At 36.1% G+C, this 17442-nt stretch overlaps 1 protein-coding gene across 2 annotated transcripts in view; it reads left to right on the plus strand.

Moving 5' to 3' along the window:
• The window catches only part of LOC148951923 (maternal embryonic leucine zipper kinase-like), a 208035-nt gene extending 191581 nt beyond the window's left edge, over positions 1–16454 (plus strand). For both annotated transcript variants that reach the window (XM_089089398.1, XM_089089397.1), the window contains exon 13: positions 13982–16454. In XM_089089398.1, the coding sequence (XP_088945524.1) occupies positions 13982–14159 (178 nt within the window). In that variant the 3' untranslated portion in view covers positions 14160–16454. The remainder of the gene's footprint in view (positions 1–13981) is intronic.
• The last annotated feature ends 988 nt before the right edge of the window (positions 16455–17442 follow it).

Here is a 17442-nt window from a genome sequence, read left to right on the forward strand (position 1 = left end):
ATTTTAGTACAAATTGCTTGGAAAAGAGAGCCGTTTTCTGCGCCGCTCGTTTTTGGGCTTCGAATACGATCCGACCTCTGTAGGGGGTCCTTTTTCGTCAGGTGTCTACCGGAAGAGTTCTGAGTCCTTTATTTAACAGTAAAAATCATAAACAAAAAACTGCTTCAACATAATCTCCCCAACAAGGCTCCATGGCCAGAAAAGAACAGGGGAGAAAAAATACCAACACAAAAATGTCAGAGAAAATGGTTGTTGAATGTCAACCAAACGCAGTAGAAGGTAATAGCTGATGACCTAGTTTTACTATTTGAGGTTCTGGGACCAGTATGACATCTGTCAAAAGAAGTGGGACTGATGGTTCCTTATAGCCTAATCTAGTCCTCAGGATATCTGATAGTTTTTGGGTCTCAGCCAAACTTACTCAGAAGTAATGTCTACTGTTTGATTTATGCGTTTCTAGATTCTGGAGTCGTTTCCGCCCCTCTGACCGAGGAGAGAGATTGAGTCTGTAAATTGTTGGCATAGGAACTTCTCTACCAAAAGGGAATGGTGGGTTCAAACCAAGCTTGCTGGGAAGTAATAACTAGGCTCTTTATGGTTTTCACGTTATGGTTTTAGTTACGCATCACAGTGCCTTTGCACCGGAGGTATATTTCTTAATAATTTTATACTTTATTCGTATTTTGGAGAGAGCAAGTTAACCTAGAGAAAGGTGCCAGCTGGAGAGGGAAGGCACCAGGACATCGTCACGTCAGGACCACTACCGTCTCATCGACAAAATCCGTCATAACATCGACAAAAAATCCGCCAGAACATCGATACGTCAGGACATCGACAGTCACAATCGCTACCCTTCAGAACGTCGACAGTAATAACACCGACACGTCAGTTCATCGACAAGTCATAACATCAAAAAAAAATTTCATAACGAAAATCCGTCAGAACCACCAACCGTCAGAACGTCGACAGTCATAACATTGACACGTCATAACATCTAGAAAAATTTTCATAACGAAAATCCGTCAGAATTACTAACCGTCAGAGCGTCAACAGTCATAACATCGACACGTCATAACATCTAAAATTTTAAAACTTTAGTTTTTTGGGGTTTAGGGGGGATTTTCATAACGAAAATCTATGAGAACCACTAACCGTCAGAACATCGACACGTCATAACATCGAAAAAATTTTAGATATTATGACGTGTCGATGTTATGACTGTCGACGTTCTGACATATAGTGATTGTGACTGTCGATGAACTGGCGTGTCGATGTTATGACTGTCGACGTTCTGACGGGGAGTGACTGTCGATGAACTGACGTGTCGACGTTCTGACGTTTAGCGATTGTGACTGCCTATGTCCTGACGTGTTGATGTTATAACTGTCGATGTTCTGATGGATTTTCTTTGTCAACGAAATGACGTTTAGTGCTTGTGACGGTTAGATGAAATGGTAGCATCCCACTGGAGATATCCCAGGTACATCCCAGTTTTAGGGGTGAGAGTAGCTCTTCTTAAACTCGCTATGCCTCATCGTTGTGATTGAAAATTAAAAACATAATTACTTTAAAAAGCTTTCTCGGAAAAATCAGTTGTTTTGTGGATGTAACTTCTAGCAGATATTTTCAATATAGAGCTTATTCAAAGGAATTTCAACTGCTTATTGAAATGAAATATCTGTATAGATAAGACTAGCAGCCAAAAAAAAGTGGACGGTTTAATTTTTTACTCTAGTGCAACCGGATCTTTGTTTTATATACAAATTACTTCGTACGTACAGTTTCAGCTGTTTACCGGGAAATATTTAGTCCTTATATTAGTTGTTTATTTAGGAAGTAGCTCAGAAGAAAAAAAGTTTCAATCAATTAATGTTAGTCCCTAAAGATTACAAACAATAACACTGTTTACTATTTATAAGGAAGTACAGATGGGAACCGTGTAGGATTTAGGTCCTTTGCTCGGCTTCCTTTTAAACAAATGAACTCTACAGGCACGCGCAGGTGTGTCCATGCAAATGTCTTCGTAGTTACTATGTTTGGGTATTTGCTGCTAGCTGAGTAATAGGGTCAAAGGTGCTTCATTTTGGTTAGACCCTCCGCTGTGACAGTAGATTATACGTATATGATCGCTCCTGTGATATATTGATTGATTGTCTAGTTTCTCTCGATTAATTCAATTTGTCAAAATAGTTAGGGTGTATCACTTTCATTAAGGATATCCTGTTGAAGGCTTGATTGTTTAACGCCCTTGATTTTTTTTCAAATTATAAGGTTGTCCGTATATTGTCAAGTATTGTTCATTATATTGTACATAAACTCTCACAGAATAAAAAAAAAATGTGGCTGTAGGGAAGATTTTGGCAGAAAAGTTCAAATTACCATGCCCTTGGGATTTTCAGTTACCCCGCTATCACCAAGGTATCACGGTGACCGAAAAATATTGCCAACTAACTAGAGAGGAAACAAGCAAGGCCGTATCCAGGGGGGTTTACCCGGTTTGAACCCCCCCCCCCCCGAAATTTTTGACCGACTCGAAAATAAGTCGAAAATTAGTAAAACCTAGGTAAAAATCAGTAAAATTAGTCGAAAACTGAGTCAAAAATTAGTAAAACCCCCCCTGAACAAAAACCCTGGATACGGCCCTGGAAACAAGTTTATCTCTGAGAGGAATTAACTAAAAAAAACAAGTTTTTTTAACTGAAAGTAAGGAGCGACATTAAAACTTAAAACGAACAGAAAATAATTCCGTATATGAAAGGGGCTATCCCCTCCTCAACGCCTCGCTCTTTACGCTAAAGTTTTTTATTGTTTTAAAAAATAAAGTTGTGAGACACGGTCAAGCTTTAGCGTAAAGAGTGAGGCGCTGTGGAGGAGACAGTCCCTTTCATATACGGAATAATTTCTGTTCCTTTTAAGTTTTAATGTCGCTCCTTACTTTCAGTTAAAAAAAAACTTGTATTTTTTATTTGATTTCTGAACGTTTTTGAATTAATGCAGCTTTGATTTTGGCTCACCGTACATGAATAATTAAAACGAAATTCGCATATTAATTTTCCTTTTTGGCTAATTGGCTTTCTCGAAATTTTTGTGCTGACGTAATTTACGAATTAACTTACGTAACGAATTTCTATATTTGTATGTTTTTATTACCTATATTAGGGAGTTCGCTCCCTAGTCAATACCTCGCTTTTTACGCTAAAGTTCGAATTTTGTTCGAATCAAAAACCCCTGAATTACAAGGGCCGGTTAATTAGAATAGTACTAAAAAAAGCTTTAGCGCAAAGAGCGAGGTATTGACTAGGGGACGAACCCCCTCACACACATAATATTTTCTGTTCGTTTTACGTTTTAATATTGTTCCTTACTTTCAGTTGAAAAAACTTGTTTTTTTATATAATTTCTTATCGTTTTTTTAATACTGCTGGGAGATCTGGCACCCCCTTCATAGAAATTTTATTTCCCCCCAGGAAATATCCTCCATTTAAAGATCCTCCCCCGTAACCCCTACTCTGATCCGACCCCGCAATAGAAAAAAATTCCTCCTGAAAACGCCTGTATACTTCCCAACACAGTTTATATAATTACAGTTTATATAATTATATAACTATTATATATACTGTGCTTCCCAATAACCAATACTATATGTAAACAATGGGCAAAGCTTATAACTTGCAGCCCTTCACCCGGGAACTGTGGGGGATTAAGTCATCCTCAAAGACATATTAATTAGATTTTCGACTATGCTGAACAAAATGGCTCTCGCAAAATTTTGATAGGGTGACTTTGGGATAAAATGAGCGTGAGAGGGGGCCTAGTTGACCTCCAATTTTTTTGTTCACTTAAAAAGGGCACTAGAACCTTTGATTTCCGTTCGAATGAGCCCTCTCACAATATTCTGGGAATACTGGATCGATACAATCACCCCTGGAAAAAAAAACACGCATCCGTGATCTTTCTTCTGGCAAAAAATACAAAATTTAGCATTTTTGTAAATAGGAGCTTGAGACCTCTACATTAGGGTTCTCTGATGGTGTGATTTTCATTAGAATTCTATGACTTTTAGGGGCTGTTTACCCCTTTATTCGAAAATAAGGCAAATTGTCTCAGGCGCGCAGCCTTCGATGGGTAAAATTAAACTAGATGAAACTTATATATTTGAAATCGGCGTAAGAAACTAGATCCTTCGATGTATCTATCGGTATAAAAACTCCGTCTTTTAGAGTTACAGCTACTATTGAGCCGGGTCGCTTCTTACTTACAGTTCGTTACCACGAACTGTTTGAAAAACAGCACCATCTAGAGTTAATGAGTAAAATAATTAAGTCACTTATAAAATCCTGAAAAATGATTTTGATGAGAACCTGTTACCGATAGACCTAATTAAGCCGTATATAGCTGTTTACTCTTTTTTTTACTTTTGATTTATATTGGGTTGGAGATAAAAGAATTAAACTTACTAAAAGGGCACAATAGGTGTAGCCTATGTGTATAGCGTTGTTTAACCAGCTTGTTTACTCATATTTATCTAGCTATAATTGTTTTAAATTTTTTGAATAAAAATATTTAATAACAGAAGAATCTGCTTGCTTTTAGAATTCTTAGATATATCCAAATAAAATTGGATCTTTAATTGAAATCAGAATTTGAACAGATTAAAATTTAGCTATTTAATGCTTATAGTTATGCTGAGTAACGCTGTGCTGAAAATGTTGGTAGTAAAAAAAATTTCCCTAGTGAACCTATGTTTTTGCCCTATAGATTCCTCTCTTGTCAGTTTACCAGAAGGTACTTTTTAGGTCTGAACAGATGCGTCAATACAAAATGAGCCGCTAAATTCCTTTTACTATGATTCGTTTTTTTAGCATCTAGTTCCAGGGGCGGATCCAGTATTTTTTTTATGGGGGGGGGCAAAATAGGTCGATCCAATAAACTTGTGTTAGGATCAAGTTTAATTAATGCAAACTTGAGTTAATTAAGTAAATTAAAACACTACGCTAGGGGGATCGCGCGCCCCCCTCGCCCCCCGGATCCGCCACTGTCTAGTTCCTTCTTCTTAAATGAATATTCTGATTATTAACCAATTTTCATCTGTTCATTTATAGTTAAATAGGTGGCTGGAATATTTAATGAATTTTTATCTTGAAATGCTTAATATTTAAAAAAAAACTGTTGAATTTTTAAGAATGACGGAAAAAAAAGTTTATAATTGTATTTTTATAAAAGAAATAAACACATTTTAATGTTCTATTGGGAAGCTGCATTTTATGTTACCAAGATAATGGTTAATTTAAATTTGCATTATCTAAAGTATTTTTCTTTTCTTTAAAGAATAATGTAAGAAACAACTTCTAACCACTACCAAATTTTTCATGTTGGTCATCTTTTTCACTTCTAAATTTGGAGCTTCGTCTTACCTCCCTACCAGAGCAAAGAAAAGGTTTGAAAAGGAATAAAAGGCCTCTGACATGGAGTGCTATTATTTACTGTTGTCAGAGGTGGATCCAAGATTTGTTTAGGGGGGGGGGGGGCGCAAAATAGGTTGATCCGATAAACCTGCGTTATGAGCAAGTTTAATTAACGCAAACTTGCGTCAATTAAGTAAATTACACTACTTTAGGCTACGTTAGGGGGCGCGCGCCCCCCTTTGGATCCGCCACTGACTGTTGCCATTTCTTTTCGAACATTTATGAAGTCATTGTTTTCCAGCATGTTTATTTGAATTGATCAGTACTTAAAGAGGTAAAGACATCTAAAATGCAGCTGGAAAATACTACCATTCATTATTTGATTGTTTATTGTAATAAGCCCCACGGTATGCGGTGTTTTAATCTACTCTTTAGTATATTTTAATGTAGCTCGAAGCCTGCATACACTCGATTTTAAATTTAGAATATATACCTTTCATAATTACATTTATGTTTCAAGTGGAAATAAAATCTTATGAGAACCAAAAGTAGACTCTGTGAAAAATAAAAGGCTTAAAGTCTGGAAAAAAGTACATTATTATGGAAAGAAGTCAAAACATCGAAGAAATCGTAATCGAAAAGAACCGACTCGGTTTAATTATTGTGAGTCTGAAGTTTCATAGAACATGGGCAAGAAAAGGTGACAGAGGCAAAAAAACATCACCTGTTAGGGCTCCACGTTAATCTTTAGCACTCTTGCACGTTTTTGCCTCTACGGAGGAGGGGTTGGCGAAGAAATATTTCTTGAAAATTAAGGGACTAGCCTTACCTGTTAACCATTAATCAAGTTTGCTCATGGGGAAAAGCCTACGTTTGTGATCTGTGAGGGAGTTTAGTTATGTATCAAATTTTAGTAGACCAACAGTCGTTTGTTAAAACGTTGAATGTAACAGATACTGTTTCAGCTCAAAGCTACGAATCCTTGTATCAGCATACCAGCATATATCAGCATCAGCATACCATACGTATAAATCCACTGGTTAAGTTGTTTATCCAATTTTAGTAGACCGACAGCCACATTTTAAAACTTTGAATGTAAAAAATACTGCTTCAGCTCAAAGCCACAAATTCTTGTGTCAGCATACGTATAAATTCACTGGTGAAGTTGTTAAGTTGTGTATCCAATTTTAGTAAACCAACAGTCGTGTATTAAAACGTTGAATGTAACAGACACAGCTCCAGCTCAAAGCTGCAAATCCTTGTGAAAGAGTTAACTTCTTTCCCCATTTTTAAGAGAGCAACAGTCGTATGTTAAAACGTTGAATAAAACAGATAGAGCTCCAGTTCAAGCGGAAAATCCTAATATCAGTATACGCATATATTCAGTGGAGAACAATCATAATAATCAACCAAAGTAGAGATGGTTACAGATGGTTTATTTTTCCTGGTGAACAAAGAAAGACAACTATAGTTTGCAAACTTCTTCGTTTGTTTTTGAAGTGCTTGACCTCTGTCTCATTTGCTGTCTTTATTTAAGCAAATCTAAAATTCTTACAATTTGAAAATTGTTCGTGTCATTTTCTTGTTTAAAGATAAAGCCAAAGGGTCAGAAAAGTTCAAATTTTGTTTCTTTATTCTAAATTGAATAATGATTTTTGTCTTTCCCTTTTAACCACCTCCATGGTCACAAGAGGAACGCCGAAAGTTTTCGCTTATTTATAAGAAAAGTGATCTTTCAATATAATCAACCGTCCGTTAAGCAGTTTCTTTTTCCAAGCTAGTTATAGCTTTGATGAAAGATTTTAATTGTCACTTTTCAATAAAAGAATTAGTTATTTGCTCAACCAGGTTCTAGATTTCCGCTATGATCTGATTTAAATTCAGTCACTGCAAAATTCTGGTATTCAAAATGACAAGACCTAGACAAGCCCCTCATGCAGCGATCTTTATCTTAAAAGAGATTTTGTAGCAAAACCATCTACGGTCTGTGATTATAGTCTACAATATTGCCAGGGTATTGTAGAACTAGATAAAAGTTTCATCTCGCTGAGAAGAAAGCCAATCCGTGTCTCACCGAAATAACCAAAATTTTTACTGTAAGCCGCCTCAAATGGATTTTTCTATCAAGCTGAGAAAAGATTTGGCAGAATCATATTATTATTTTTTTTTTTTTTCGTGTGTTGATTAGCTAAGGGTTAAGTTTGGCAAAAGCAATAAGATACAGCTGATGCTCTGCCTCACGCCTGATAGCCAAGATCCTACACGAGCAATGCGACAAAACTTACCATAAACCGGCTGAAGCTTATCTGTTCTATAGGGAAAAGCGTAGTCGGCTTTAAGTATATCAAGTTAGCAGCAAGCTTTCAATGTCGGCTTTAAATGGGCTTTCACTAAGCATATGGGAGTTCCAGGGAAATATTGGTAATCCCCCTGCAAATTTGATTATTTTGACGTTGGTAATTCATAAACTGTTGCCATGTATGACGTTTTTGTCAAATCATAGATTCATTTCCCTCATTCCCTCTAGAATATTTCCAGAGAGGTACTGTTAGTCATAACGACGGTGTTAAAAGATGTGGGCTGAACGTTTGAGATAGTTTTTAATAATCTGTAAATGAAGAAAGAATAATCTGTAAGTATACTTCTAGAATTGACATCACCCTCGCAGCCCCAGTAACAATTGCCTAATTTATGTAAATTACCCATTGTTCTCTTATAGGTTTCTAGCAGGCAAGACGGCCATGTTCGGGCTTGGTTGTCCAATTATCTAGGAACTCTTAGAGATCGTTGACTAGGCCAGGGTTTCCAAAGTTTCCCAGGGATAAACTTTAGAAACGACATGTATAACTAAGTAAATCAAAAGAGTGTATGTTCGCCGAAGCTTCGAAGACACTTTATACATGCAAGTTCTCAGGAATGGCTTGGGGGAACAATTTGACACCTTCAGCGAGTGTAAGAGGGGCCAAGCGGGTCTCAAATTTGGACTGGGAGGGGAAGCTAGAGTTTAATCCGAAGACTTACGTGTAGACGATTGGAATATGATATCTGCAATGTCTTGGTGACGGCTTGGGAAATAGAACGGAAACTTTCAGGTACTGGCTGAAGGAAGGGGGGAGTTGGATCTAAAGAACTTCAAATTTTGCATTGGGGACAGGGGGATGGGCTAAAATAATGTTTCTATGATCCACCCAAACGTTTTTGCACTATAAACTCCTATGGAACTTGTAATCTATGCACGGTAAGTAGTGAGATAGAACGAAAGACTCTATTTATTGTCATTTTATCAAAATAGCGTCTCTACAATATCTCGGTTGTGGTTTGGGAAATCAAGTTGGAACTGTCTTTTGATTGGGTTGGGGGGGGGGTCGTAAGTGCACCTGGAATCGTGAGGGGGGAGGGGCAGAGCTAAACTGAAAACCACTACGTGCATCCAGGCTATAGCGTATGTGCAGAACCTCAAGAATGGCTTGGGGACTAGAGTTGAAACTTTCAGATGTTTTTAGAGAAAAAAAGGGGAGGGGAGGAGACTCTGGATGCTTTTGCACCATAATTCGCTATGGTACTTCCCGCTATGGGAAATCATTCGCACTTAAGTAATGAGGTAAATCAAATAACACCATGTATTGCCAGATAAATGAAGATAGCGTTTCTGCAATATCTTGGGAACGGCTTGGGAAATCAATTTGAAACTTCTAGACTTTTTTTTGGGGGGGGGAGGGGGGTATCAAAAAGTGCACAAAGGGAGGCTAAACATATTTTGTCTCAAATTTGCTTAAGATTTTGCACTCTATACGTCTCTCTGGGAGTAGAATCTATTCGTGGTGAAGTAGCAATATAAATCTAAAGGCGCTATATCTACCTAGTCTACCAGAATTAGCTATCTGTAGTAACTCAGGAACTTCCTAGGAGATCGATTTGAAACTTTCATGGGTGTTTTTTTTGGGAGGGGGGATGTTAAGCAACCCTCAAGTTTTGATCTGGGGGAGGGATTGGTGGATAGATCTAAAGAAACCATCCGTATCTGGGTTATCAAAATAACGTCTCTGCAATATCTTGTGGACAGTTTGGAGGATGCAATTGAAAATTTAAGTAATTTGGGAGGACCACCATACTTCAAATTTGTATTGATGGTGTAAATGTTGTATTTTATGTAAAAAAAAACTATTCACGATGAAGTAGCAATGTAATTCGGAAGACAGTATGTGTCCAGGTTGTCAAACTAGTCTATGTGCGTTATCCCAGGAATGGCTTGGGACATCCATTTGAAACCTTCATTGATGCTACGAAGTCAAGTGGACATCAAAATAGTGCATGTGCAAAATCTCGGGAACAGTTTGGGGAATATGGTTGGAACTTTCAGGCAGCAGGGGGGGGGGGGTGCAAGGGGGCTTAAAATTTTGTGTTGGGAAGGGTGGCAACAAAATTATTTCTCCAATTCACCTAAACTATTTTGTACTTAAGATCCGTATGAGAATTGGAATCTATTCACATTAAGAAGCAAGGTAAATCAAAAGACGCTAAGTGATGCCAGTGCTAGGCTGTTAAAATAGCATATATGAAATATATCGGTAACAGCCTTGGGAATCAAGTTGAAATGCGGTGTCAAGTTTTAGGGGTCGAATTGGACCTCAAGTTTCGGTTTGGGGGGAGGATGGTCCAAAGCTTTTTATTCGACCCACCTAAATGCTTTTGTATGATGAGCCCATTCGGGATTCATATTTTGAATAACTCCTGTTGTTAAATAGTTATGATAAATTTTAGACATAAGAAAATATGCATAATCTCAAAACAATTTTGCCCAGTGTTTGCTTTTTCGCTAGCCAACGATTTGGGATACAAATTTTTGTTTCATTTTTATTTCCTTTTTTTGTATGAAACGAAGTAAATCGTTAATGAAAGAGTCCATACGAATATACCATATATATGACATACACTACGTAAAGCCTGGTAAATACCTTAAGATGACTAAACATGAATTTATAATGGTGGTTTCGATCTATTTGAGTTACCAATGTATCTCAAAAAGTAAGGCTCACCGCTACCCAGGAACCCCAGGCGGTCTTGATTTTGGCCGTTCTCTACCGAAACCGAATTTCTGCGTTGTTAAAGTTTTCGGTGAAATCGCAAAATAGTGATTCTTTCTCATTTTTAGAACGGGAGAAACAGATAGAATAAAGAATTTCATGAATGAGTTTTCCAAAGGCTTTGGCATCCATTATCTGCTAAATGTGGACACTATATTTTGTCATTCTACTATGTATGTACAAGGTTTTGCCTATGGAAAATCGATGAAATATGTTCTTATCCCCTTTAAATACTAGGTCTTATCTCAGAAAGTATACAAGATAAAAAAAATTCTTGACTGTGCCATTGGACTTGTATCAAAATTGTTTGGTCCACTAAGTCGAGTTTTTGTGCAGATACTTGATTTTGGCAGAGGACAGTCGATTTGATCATTACAGTTTTCAATTATCGTCCTTAAATAAGCGAAATTGCTAACGTGTGGGGCTCGCGTTCAGCGCCGGGAACCACAGGCTATAGAACAAGACAATCCATTAAATCACTTTTCTTAAAGTCTTTTGGGCTCTATCTTCAAAAAAAATGTAACTTAATTATTCATTTGAAGAATGTCAGTGTTAACTGCATCGTTTCAAGGTCTGTCTATGCTTCCCCTAAACAGAATAACACTGCTGTAATACGCTGCCATCACCTGGTAAACAATTAGTAATTTTTCCATCAGCCAAGCACCTATTTAGTTCATTGAAATAATTGCTCAATTAGGTTCATAGGGCAGCATCTGTTTCAGTGGCGGCCTCAGCTCTTTAAGCCACTTATTTCCAGTCTTTTAAATTTTAAGGTCGTCGGGTCATAGATTAACCGGCTGTTGGCTCGTGCCTACTATTTGCTGCGTGCAGCTTCTGGGCATAATATTGTTGCTGCCTAAGAAGTATGAATCATTATGTATGTGTCATAAAGGAGTGCACATGGCCATTTAAATAGACATTGATTATATTGCATGTTGATACATTCATCAAAAAATTATACTTTATTTCTCTTCTTCTTATTTTACGAATAAGTATTGGTCAAGTGTTTAGCAAATACCGTCCTAAAAAAAATCACTCAAATTCCTCGAATCTTTACACGGTTTTAATAACAAAGTGGCAAAAGCGCCAACTTTAAGAGGGGGGGGGGGGCAATTGCTGCTTATATTTTGGGAATGCATTTTTTGTATCTACACTAAAATATAGAAAAAAACAAAATTATCCCCACCCTCCCCAAGATTTTCAAACTTCTTATTCTATCTTTATTAAGCGAAAAATTGAAAACAAATCCTTTTCCCCCTTACATTTTCGTCAATTGGCACCCCTGCTTAGTGACATTCATTGTTGCTCTATTGTTGAATTCTCGCCTCCTCCATGGTTTTTACTCAACGTGATAAATGTAGAAATGTTTTATAAATGGAACCATCACTATCTAGGAAATTAATAAAATGTTACTGAATTAGTCTCAGCCCAACACTACAGAATCCAGCTTAATTAGTTGCTTCATCAGATCAATAGAAGTGTTTAACTTTTTAATTACAAACTAATTTAATCTCGTCGTCTTTTCTATTTCTTAGACTGAAAGGTGTTGGGATTTTTTTTTCATTATTTTGTTATTCTTAGGGTTCAAGCAACTCAATTATGGTCTTAAACTTGTTTAAGTGAATGTTTTCTTCATTTTCTAATCATTTTGAAAAACTTCCCTTTGGTCCATTGATTTCAATAGAGTCAATTTAAGATACCGCTAGCGTTGCAAATCAATCTCGGTGTCAAGTCTGCTGGGCTGGACCTACTTTTAGTGACTCTTCTCATGTGTCTCCAGTTTTTTGTTTTTTGTGTTTTTTTTTATAAATGTTAAGTACAGAATATTCTACGTGTCTGATTCTCTAGGCTGTTGATGGATTTTTTTGCCTATAGTCAGGATAAGAAATTAAATTGGATATCCAATTTAACGGATTGTAGATCTTGTGATACGTAAATACAAACAGTAATAAGATGGTAAAGTGGAATTGAAACTCCGAAAGAAAAACAATATATGTCATCTAGCATCGATCTTCATGACTAGATCGTTATCATGAGAAACTACGTATAACATTTCTACCGCTACTGAGAACTCGATGCAACACCTAGCCACCTGAGGCCAACGCGCATGCGGACCCTCCTCCATCCCAGTCTCCTCCTCTGTTCTATGAACCCCCCTACTTCCTTTAATTTTTTTATGACATCTTCCCAGCCCGTTCTAGAACGGTCTGCTTCTCGTTTGGCTAAAAATTATTTGAAGAAGAAATTATTGGAACAAAATTGGAAAAAAAATATTTGAACAAAAATTGAAAAAGGCGAATTTCTTAAACAAACTTGAAAAAAAACGAGTTGACTAATTTTTGAATTTGGGAATTCAAAACAATTGGATTGCAAAAACATACGAATTTTGCAACCTATCATTCGGAAAACGTGACTTAACTATCTTAATATGTCTTTTATTTTAGCCCTAGAAATTAGGATGCAACTACGTGTACAGACTGGCTGCTTCTCCTTAATATGCTCAGGCTAATTTTAAGCCCTAGTCGTATGAATAAAAATTTAGTACTTTAAATCATATTTTATGTATCATTTCTGATATATTAAATAACAAGTTATTTGCACTAAAGTCTACAAGGGCCGTGATAAAATCAACAAGAAATAAAATAGTAATCGACCGCATTTAATATCAAATACATAAATGCAATTCGTTCAGCGTGTAATAGCAGCAAGCTTACCACCCCTAGTGATTTATCACTATTTCTAGTGATTTCTTATATTGCCTAAAAAATCACTAGATCAAACAAAAAATTACTAAAACCTAGTGATTTGTTTTACCGGGGGGCAACCCTGAATTGCAGAGATTTATGGCAATAGATGGTAAGTTGGGAAACTCTAGTCCAAAATATAATAATAATAACAAAAATTGTATTGAAAAGTCGTCAGTTCTTGCATTAATTCTTGCAGCAGGGCCAGGCGTTTTTTCGCCTCACCAGGCATCTGAAATTCACGTGTTACTTGGGAATTTGTTTAGCCGTAAACCCCCAAGACTCAGTGTGGCTGAGCTTTCAGAATGAGACCACTGACCTTCACCCCAAGCTTTAGGGATTGGTGACACCAGTACCTAAACTCCTGTTCCGAAGGACATAGGATTATAAATCCAGTGAGTGATCCACTCGGCTAAAGTGGTTCAAACCGTATACACAAACGCTACGTTAAAACAATATTAATGTTAAGCAAAGTACCACTGAAAAACGTATATATAGAAAATATATAAGAGCATTAGTACAACTTATCCAAATTTGTGGACTTTGTGAAACGGGATAATTTTTGTAATTTGTAAAATGAATTACCGAAACGGCTGCAGTGTTCCAAAAATTGTCGACAATTTGTTGTTGTATATAGCATTCGCAGTTTTTATTTATAGAACTTAAATAATCCTTCTTTTACTGGAAGTGTAAAATACGACTGCCGTCATCATTTGACTGTTCAGGTTTAAATATAGACATTTTCCAGATTCACGCTCCGTGGACGGTTATCAAATCAAGGTAAAATCAAAATGTCCTTTGAACTGGAAGTCTGCATGGTCCCTAGAGTGGATGTTGTTGGAATTCGAAGGAAACGCTTGAAAGGAGACGCATGGTGCTATAAGAAAGTTTGTGAAGAGATTCTTCGACTAGCTGCTATACAATAATTTCTTGAAATTGACTCCCGGTTTCTAGGCTATTTGTGACGAGCTATCAGCTATAATTTTAATTCTTCTTTGAATATCGTTTCTACAAAAAAAAAATTTAAAAAAAATCATAATAACAATAATAATGACGGTTATGCTTTATTAAAAATGAGGAACGAGCAAGAATGCTTGCCAAGAACTCTCGGAAATCATTGACATTGCTGAGTTAGATGTGGCTTATATAAAATGTTTGCCTTTCTTCATTTTTGTTAATCTATAAGTTTTAAAGTAAAGCAAGGTCAATTCTATTCATCAATTAGTCAGAAGAGCTATTGAGAATCTGTGATTTAACTATGAAATTTTATTGAAAAGACAATGGAATTTTACTTCCCCTGTGTCGGCAGTGTTTTCAATAGAAACGGGCAATACCACAGGGAAATCTCAAAGCTGGCAAATTGCCCAAATGACATACCCTTTGAGCTGATTTTTAGCGTTGTCTTAGCAGGTATGCTAGAATAGTTTTAGGGGCTGCCCTCTCCTGAACTTTAAAATAAAAATTCTGCTCCGTTTAATCGAAAAAAACAAAATTCGCACTTTGTAATGATGTAGGCTTCATTAAAACTTGATATCTCTATCTCCGGCAATCAACGAAAGAAATTCAATGGTTGTAACATTTCTGAGGAAGTAGTTGTCCGTTATTAGTTTTCTGTCCGTTTATTCGGATCTCTTCGGTAGCTCTAAAGGTTACAGAAATTCCGCCCAATCATTTCTAAATAGTTTGGCCACACAAACTAAAAAAGTTTATAATGGGCGAGATAGTGTGATCCTTTAAGGTATCAAAACCCCTTAACTGCTACATTGAAATTGAGACACTTTGTTTGCAACTGGAAACTACTTCTTTAAGTGACATGCGTTCCGGGTTCAGGTATTATAAAACGTCATTGAAAACGCAAACCGTAAGCTAGTCATATATCATCAGGGGCTTTAATACCGTAAAAAAAAAACAAAAAAAACAGGCAAATACATTATATACTTTAAAAAATATGAAATATCCTTGTCAACATAGCCGATGGAAGGTCAAGTATATGAAAAGTATTGCAAGTTGGGAAATATTAGAATAGGAAAGGGGTTCCTCCTGAGATTGGTACCATGGACTTTTTCGGGAAATCCAAAAAATATCGATTATAAAACACATTGATTTTAAACTATCCTTGAAAATATATTTAGATACCCTTCGAAGCTCTGGTGATATGCATCTTTTAGAATACTGTTCGTTGCGACCAAAACAGGAATTTCTTTAATATTTAGGTGTTCTAAAGACGTTTTCCCAAGAAGAAATTTGCTGAATTAACTTCTTTTAATTGCGGGCAGCTGAACAGTGTCAATATATTTGCAGTGTTGAAATTGTGTGTTAATTAGAGGACCTGAATTAAAAAAAGATTAATACATATCAAATAAAAAAATCAAGTAGATACAGTAATTCAAATACAAAACCAATTCCCATGAGAGGGAAAACAGCGTGAGTCTAGGGTCGATATGACCTTTTAATGTTCAATGTTATTTTTGCTAATTTAAGACCTGTATTACACAACATTTGTGACGTAGATTCTTGACAAAGTTGTGTCAAGTTTTTGAATTTTAAGGAAAAATCGAATGCGGTAATTCAAAAAGAAGTATGTTATTTAACACAGATTTTACAAAAGAGCAGGGAAACTGAAAAAAAATGTTTTTAAGGGTAAATCGGTTACTTTAATTCAAAAGGCGGTATGTTATCTAATATAGGTTCTACAGGGGAGCGGAATACTTAAGAATGTGCTTCGAGTCATTTTACTAAAAGTAAGTACTCCATATCGAAACTATTTTTGTGAGTGAGAAGAAAGGAAATAACCTTTTTTTTTTAACATAAATTTTTGTGGATCTTGGAACCCGAATAAAATGGAAAAAAATATTGAACCAATTGATAGAACGTATTTAGGTTGAAGGTATGGGCTTTAAATACAAGTTTTACAAAAGATTTCACAAAGTGCTTTGAATTGCCACTGTAAAAAATGTTAGTGACTTTAAAAATTTAGCGGTGCTGGAGTGTTTTCTTTAAAGAAAATTTTAACTTTTATTATTTGCCATAATTAACAGTGATTTTGTTTTGTTGATCTTGCCATTTTGAATTGTAAGATGATATTTTTGTAATTTATTTGCAACAGTGTTTAAAAATAATTAGTGGTATTATATTGACAAGCTGTGTGCGAGTAATGTATTTGTTTCCAATTGTTGGTTCACTTTCATTAAACTAGTGAGAACTTCGATATTTAAAAAAAATTGATTTTTCGATCAGGTTGCGGCTGATACATACGCCTCGATCTTGGCAACAGTATTGAGTAGGTAAGGACAACTTAAAAGACTTTAGTCATTCAATAGATTTTTTTGCTATTATATTTGTTTAACAAATGGTACGAATCTAGTTAAATAAAATAAGATGAATTATTCGAGCTATAAATTAAACGTCAAGTCATTTCACCTGTCTGATCGAAATTAAACAATTGTTTGTTTCGTCGTTTCGCCTCTACATTCGCCTCTGTATTTGTTCTTCCATAAATTGCCTTTCTTCCCTGTTTCTAACTTCAGGGATTAAAATTTCACTAGCTAAAGCAAAATTTGAGCAAATCTTCTGTTTTTATATTACTTTTCATAATTTATCCATCAACTTACGCACATATTTGCATATCACGATCAAGCAAATAGGCGTAAATTTAATATGTAAACCCTGTATCTATGGAGGAGGAGGAGGGGGGGGTTAAAAAAGACAAACATCGAAGGGTCAAAAAAGGACAGGACAAACAAGTTCCAGATCTTGGGTTTTCTGGATACATGCCTGAAGTCTCCTTCCCCTTCCTTTTACATACCTAATTACAGTGGTATTCTTTATGTATCGCAGCAAGCACGTTTGCAGGCATTTTGGGCGGTAACTATAAAAAAGCAATTCTTATTTGATAATCTAAATGAAAGCGCCCACAAATTTTGGGGAAAGTTCGAACTCTGAGGGGAAGGGCCTTGATCACCCTTCCTGCTTTCGTCCCTGTATTGAAGTATTTTGGACGATAAAAGTAACGCAAACAATCAAGCAATGTAAGTGTATAAACATGAGGAATCACAGTGATGCATTTCCGTGAATTGGCCCAACTTGTTTTCAGGTTAGCTATGTCGTACTAAAGCAGTTTGTAGTTTGGCTGATTGCAGTTAAAAGAATAAGATGAAAACTACTGATCTTCTATTAAGACAATTTCTATCAAGGTCAAACCAGAATTCA

The sequence above is a fragment of the Artemia sp. Qi Xiang Cuo genome, chromosome 5 (genome assembly GCF_049724085.1).
Source record: "Artemia sp. Qi Xiang Cuo chromosome 5, ASM4972408v1, whole genome shotgun sequence".
Classification (NCBI taxonomy): Eukaryota; Metazoa; Arthropoda; class Branchiopoda; order Anostraca; family Artemiidae; genus Artemia; species Artemia sp. Qi Xiang Cuo.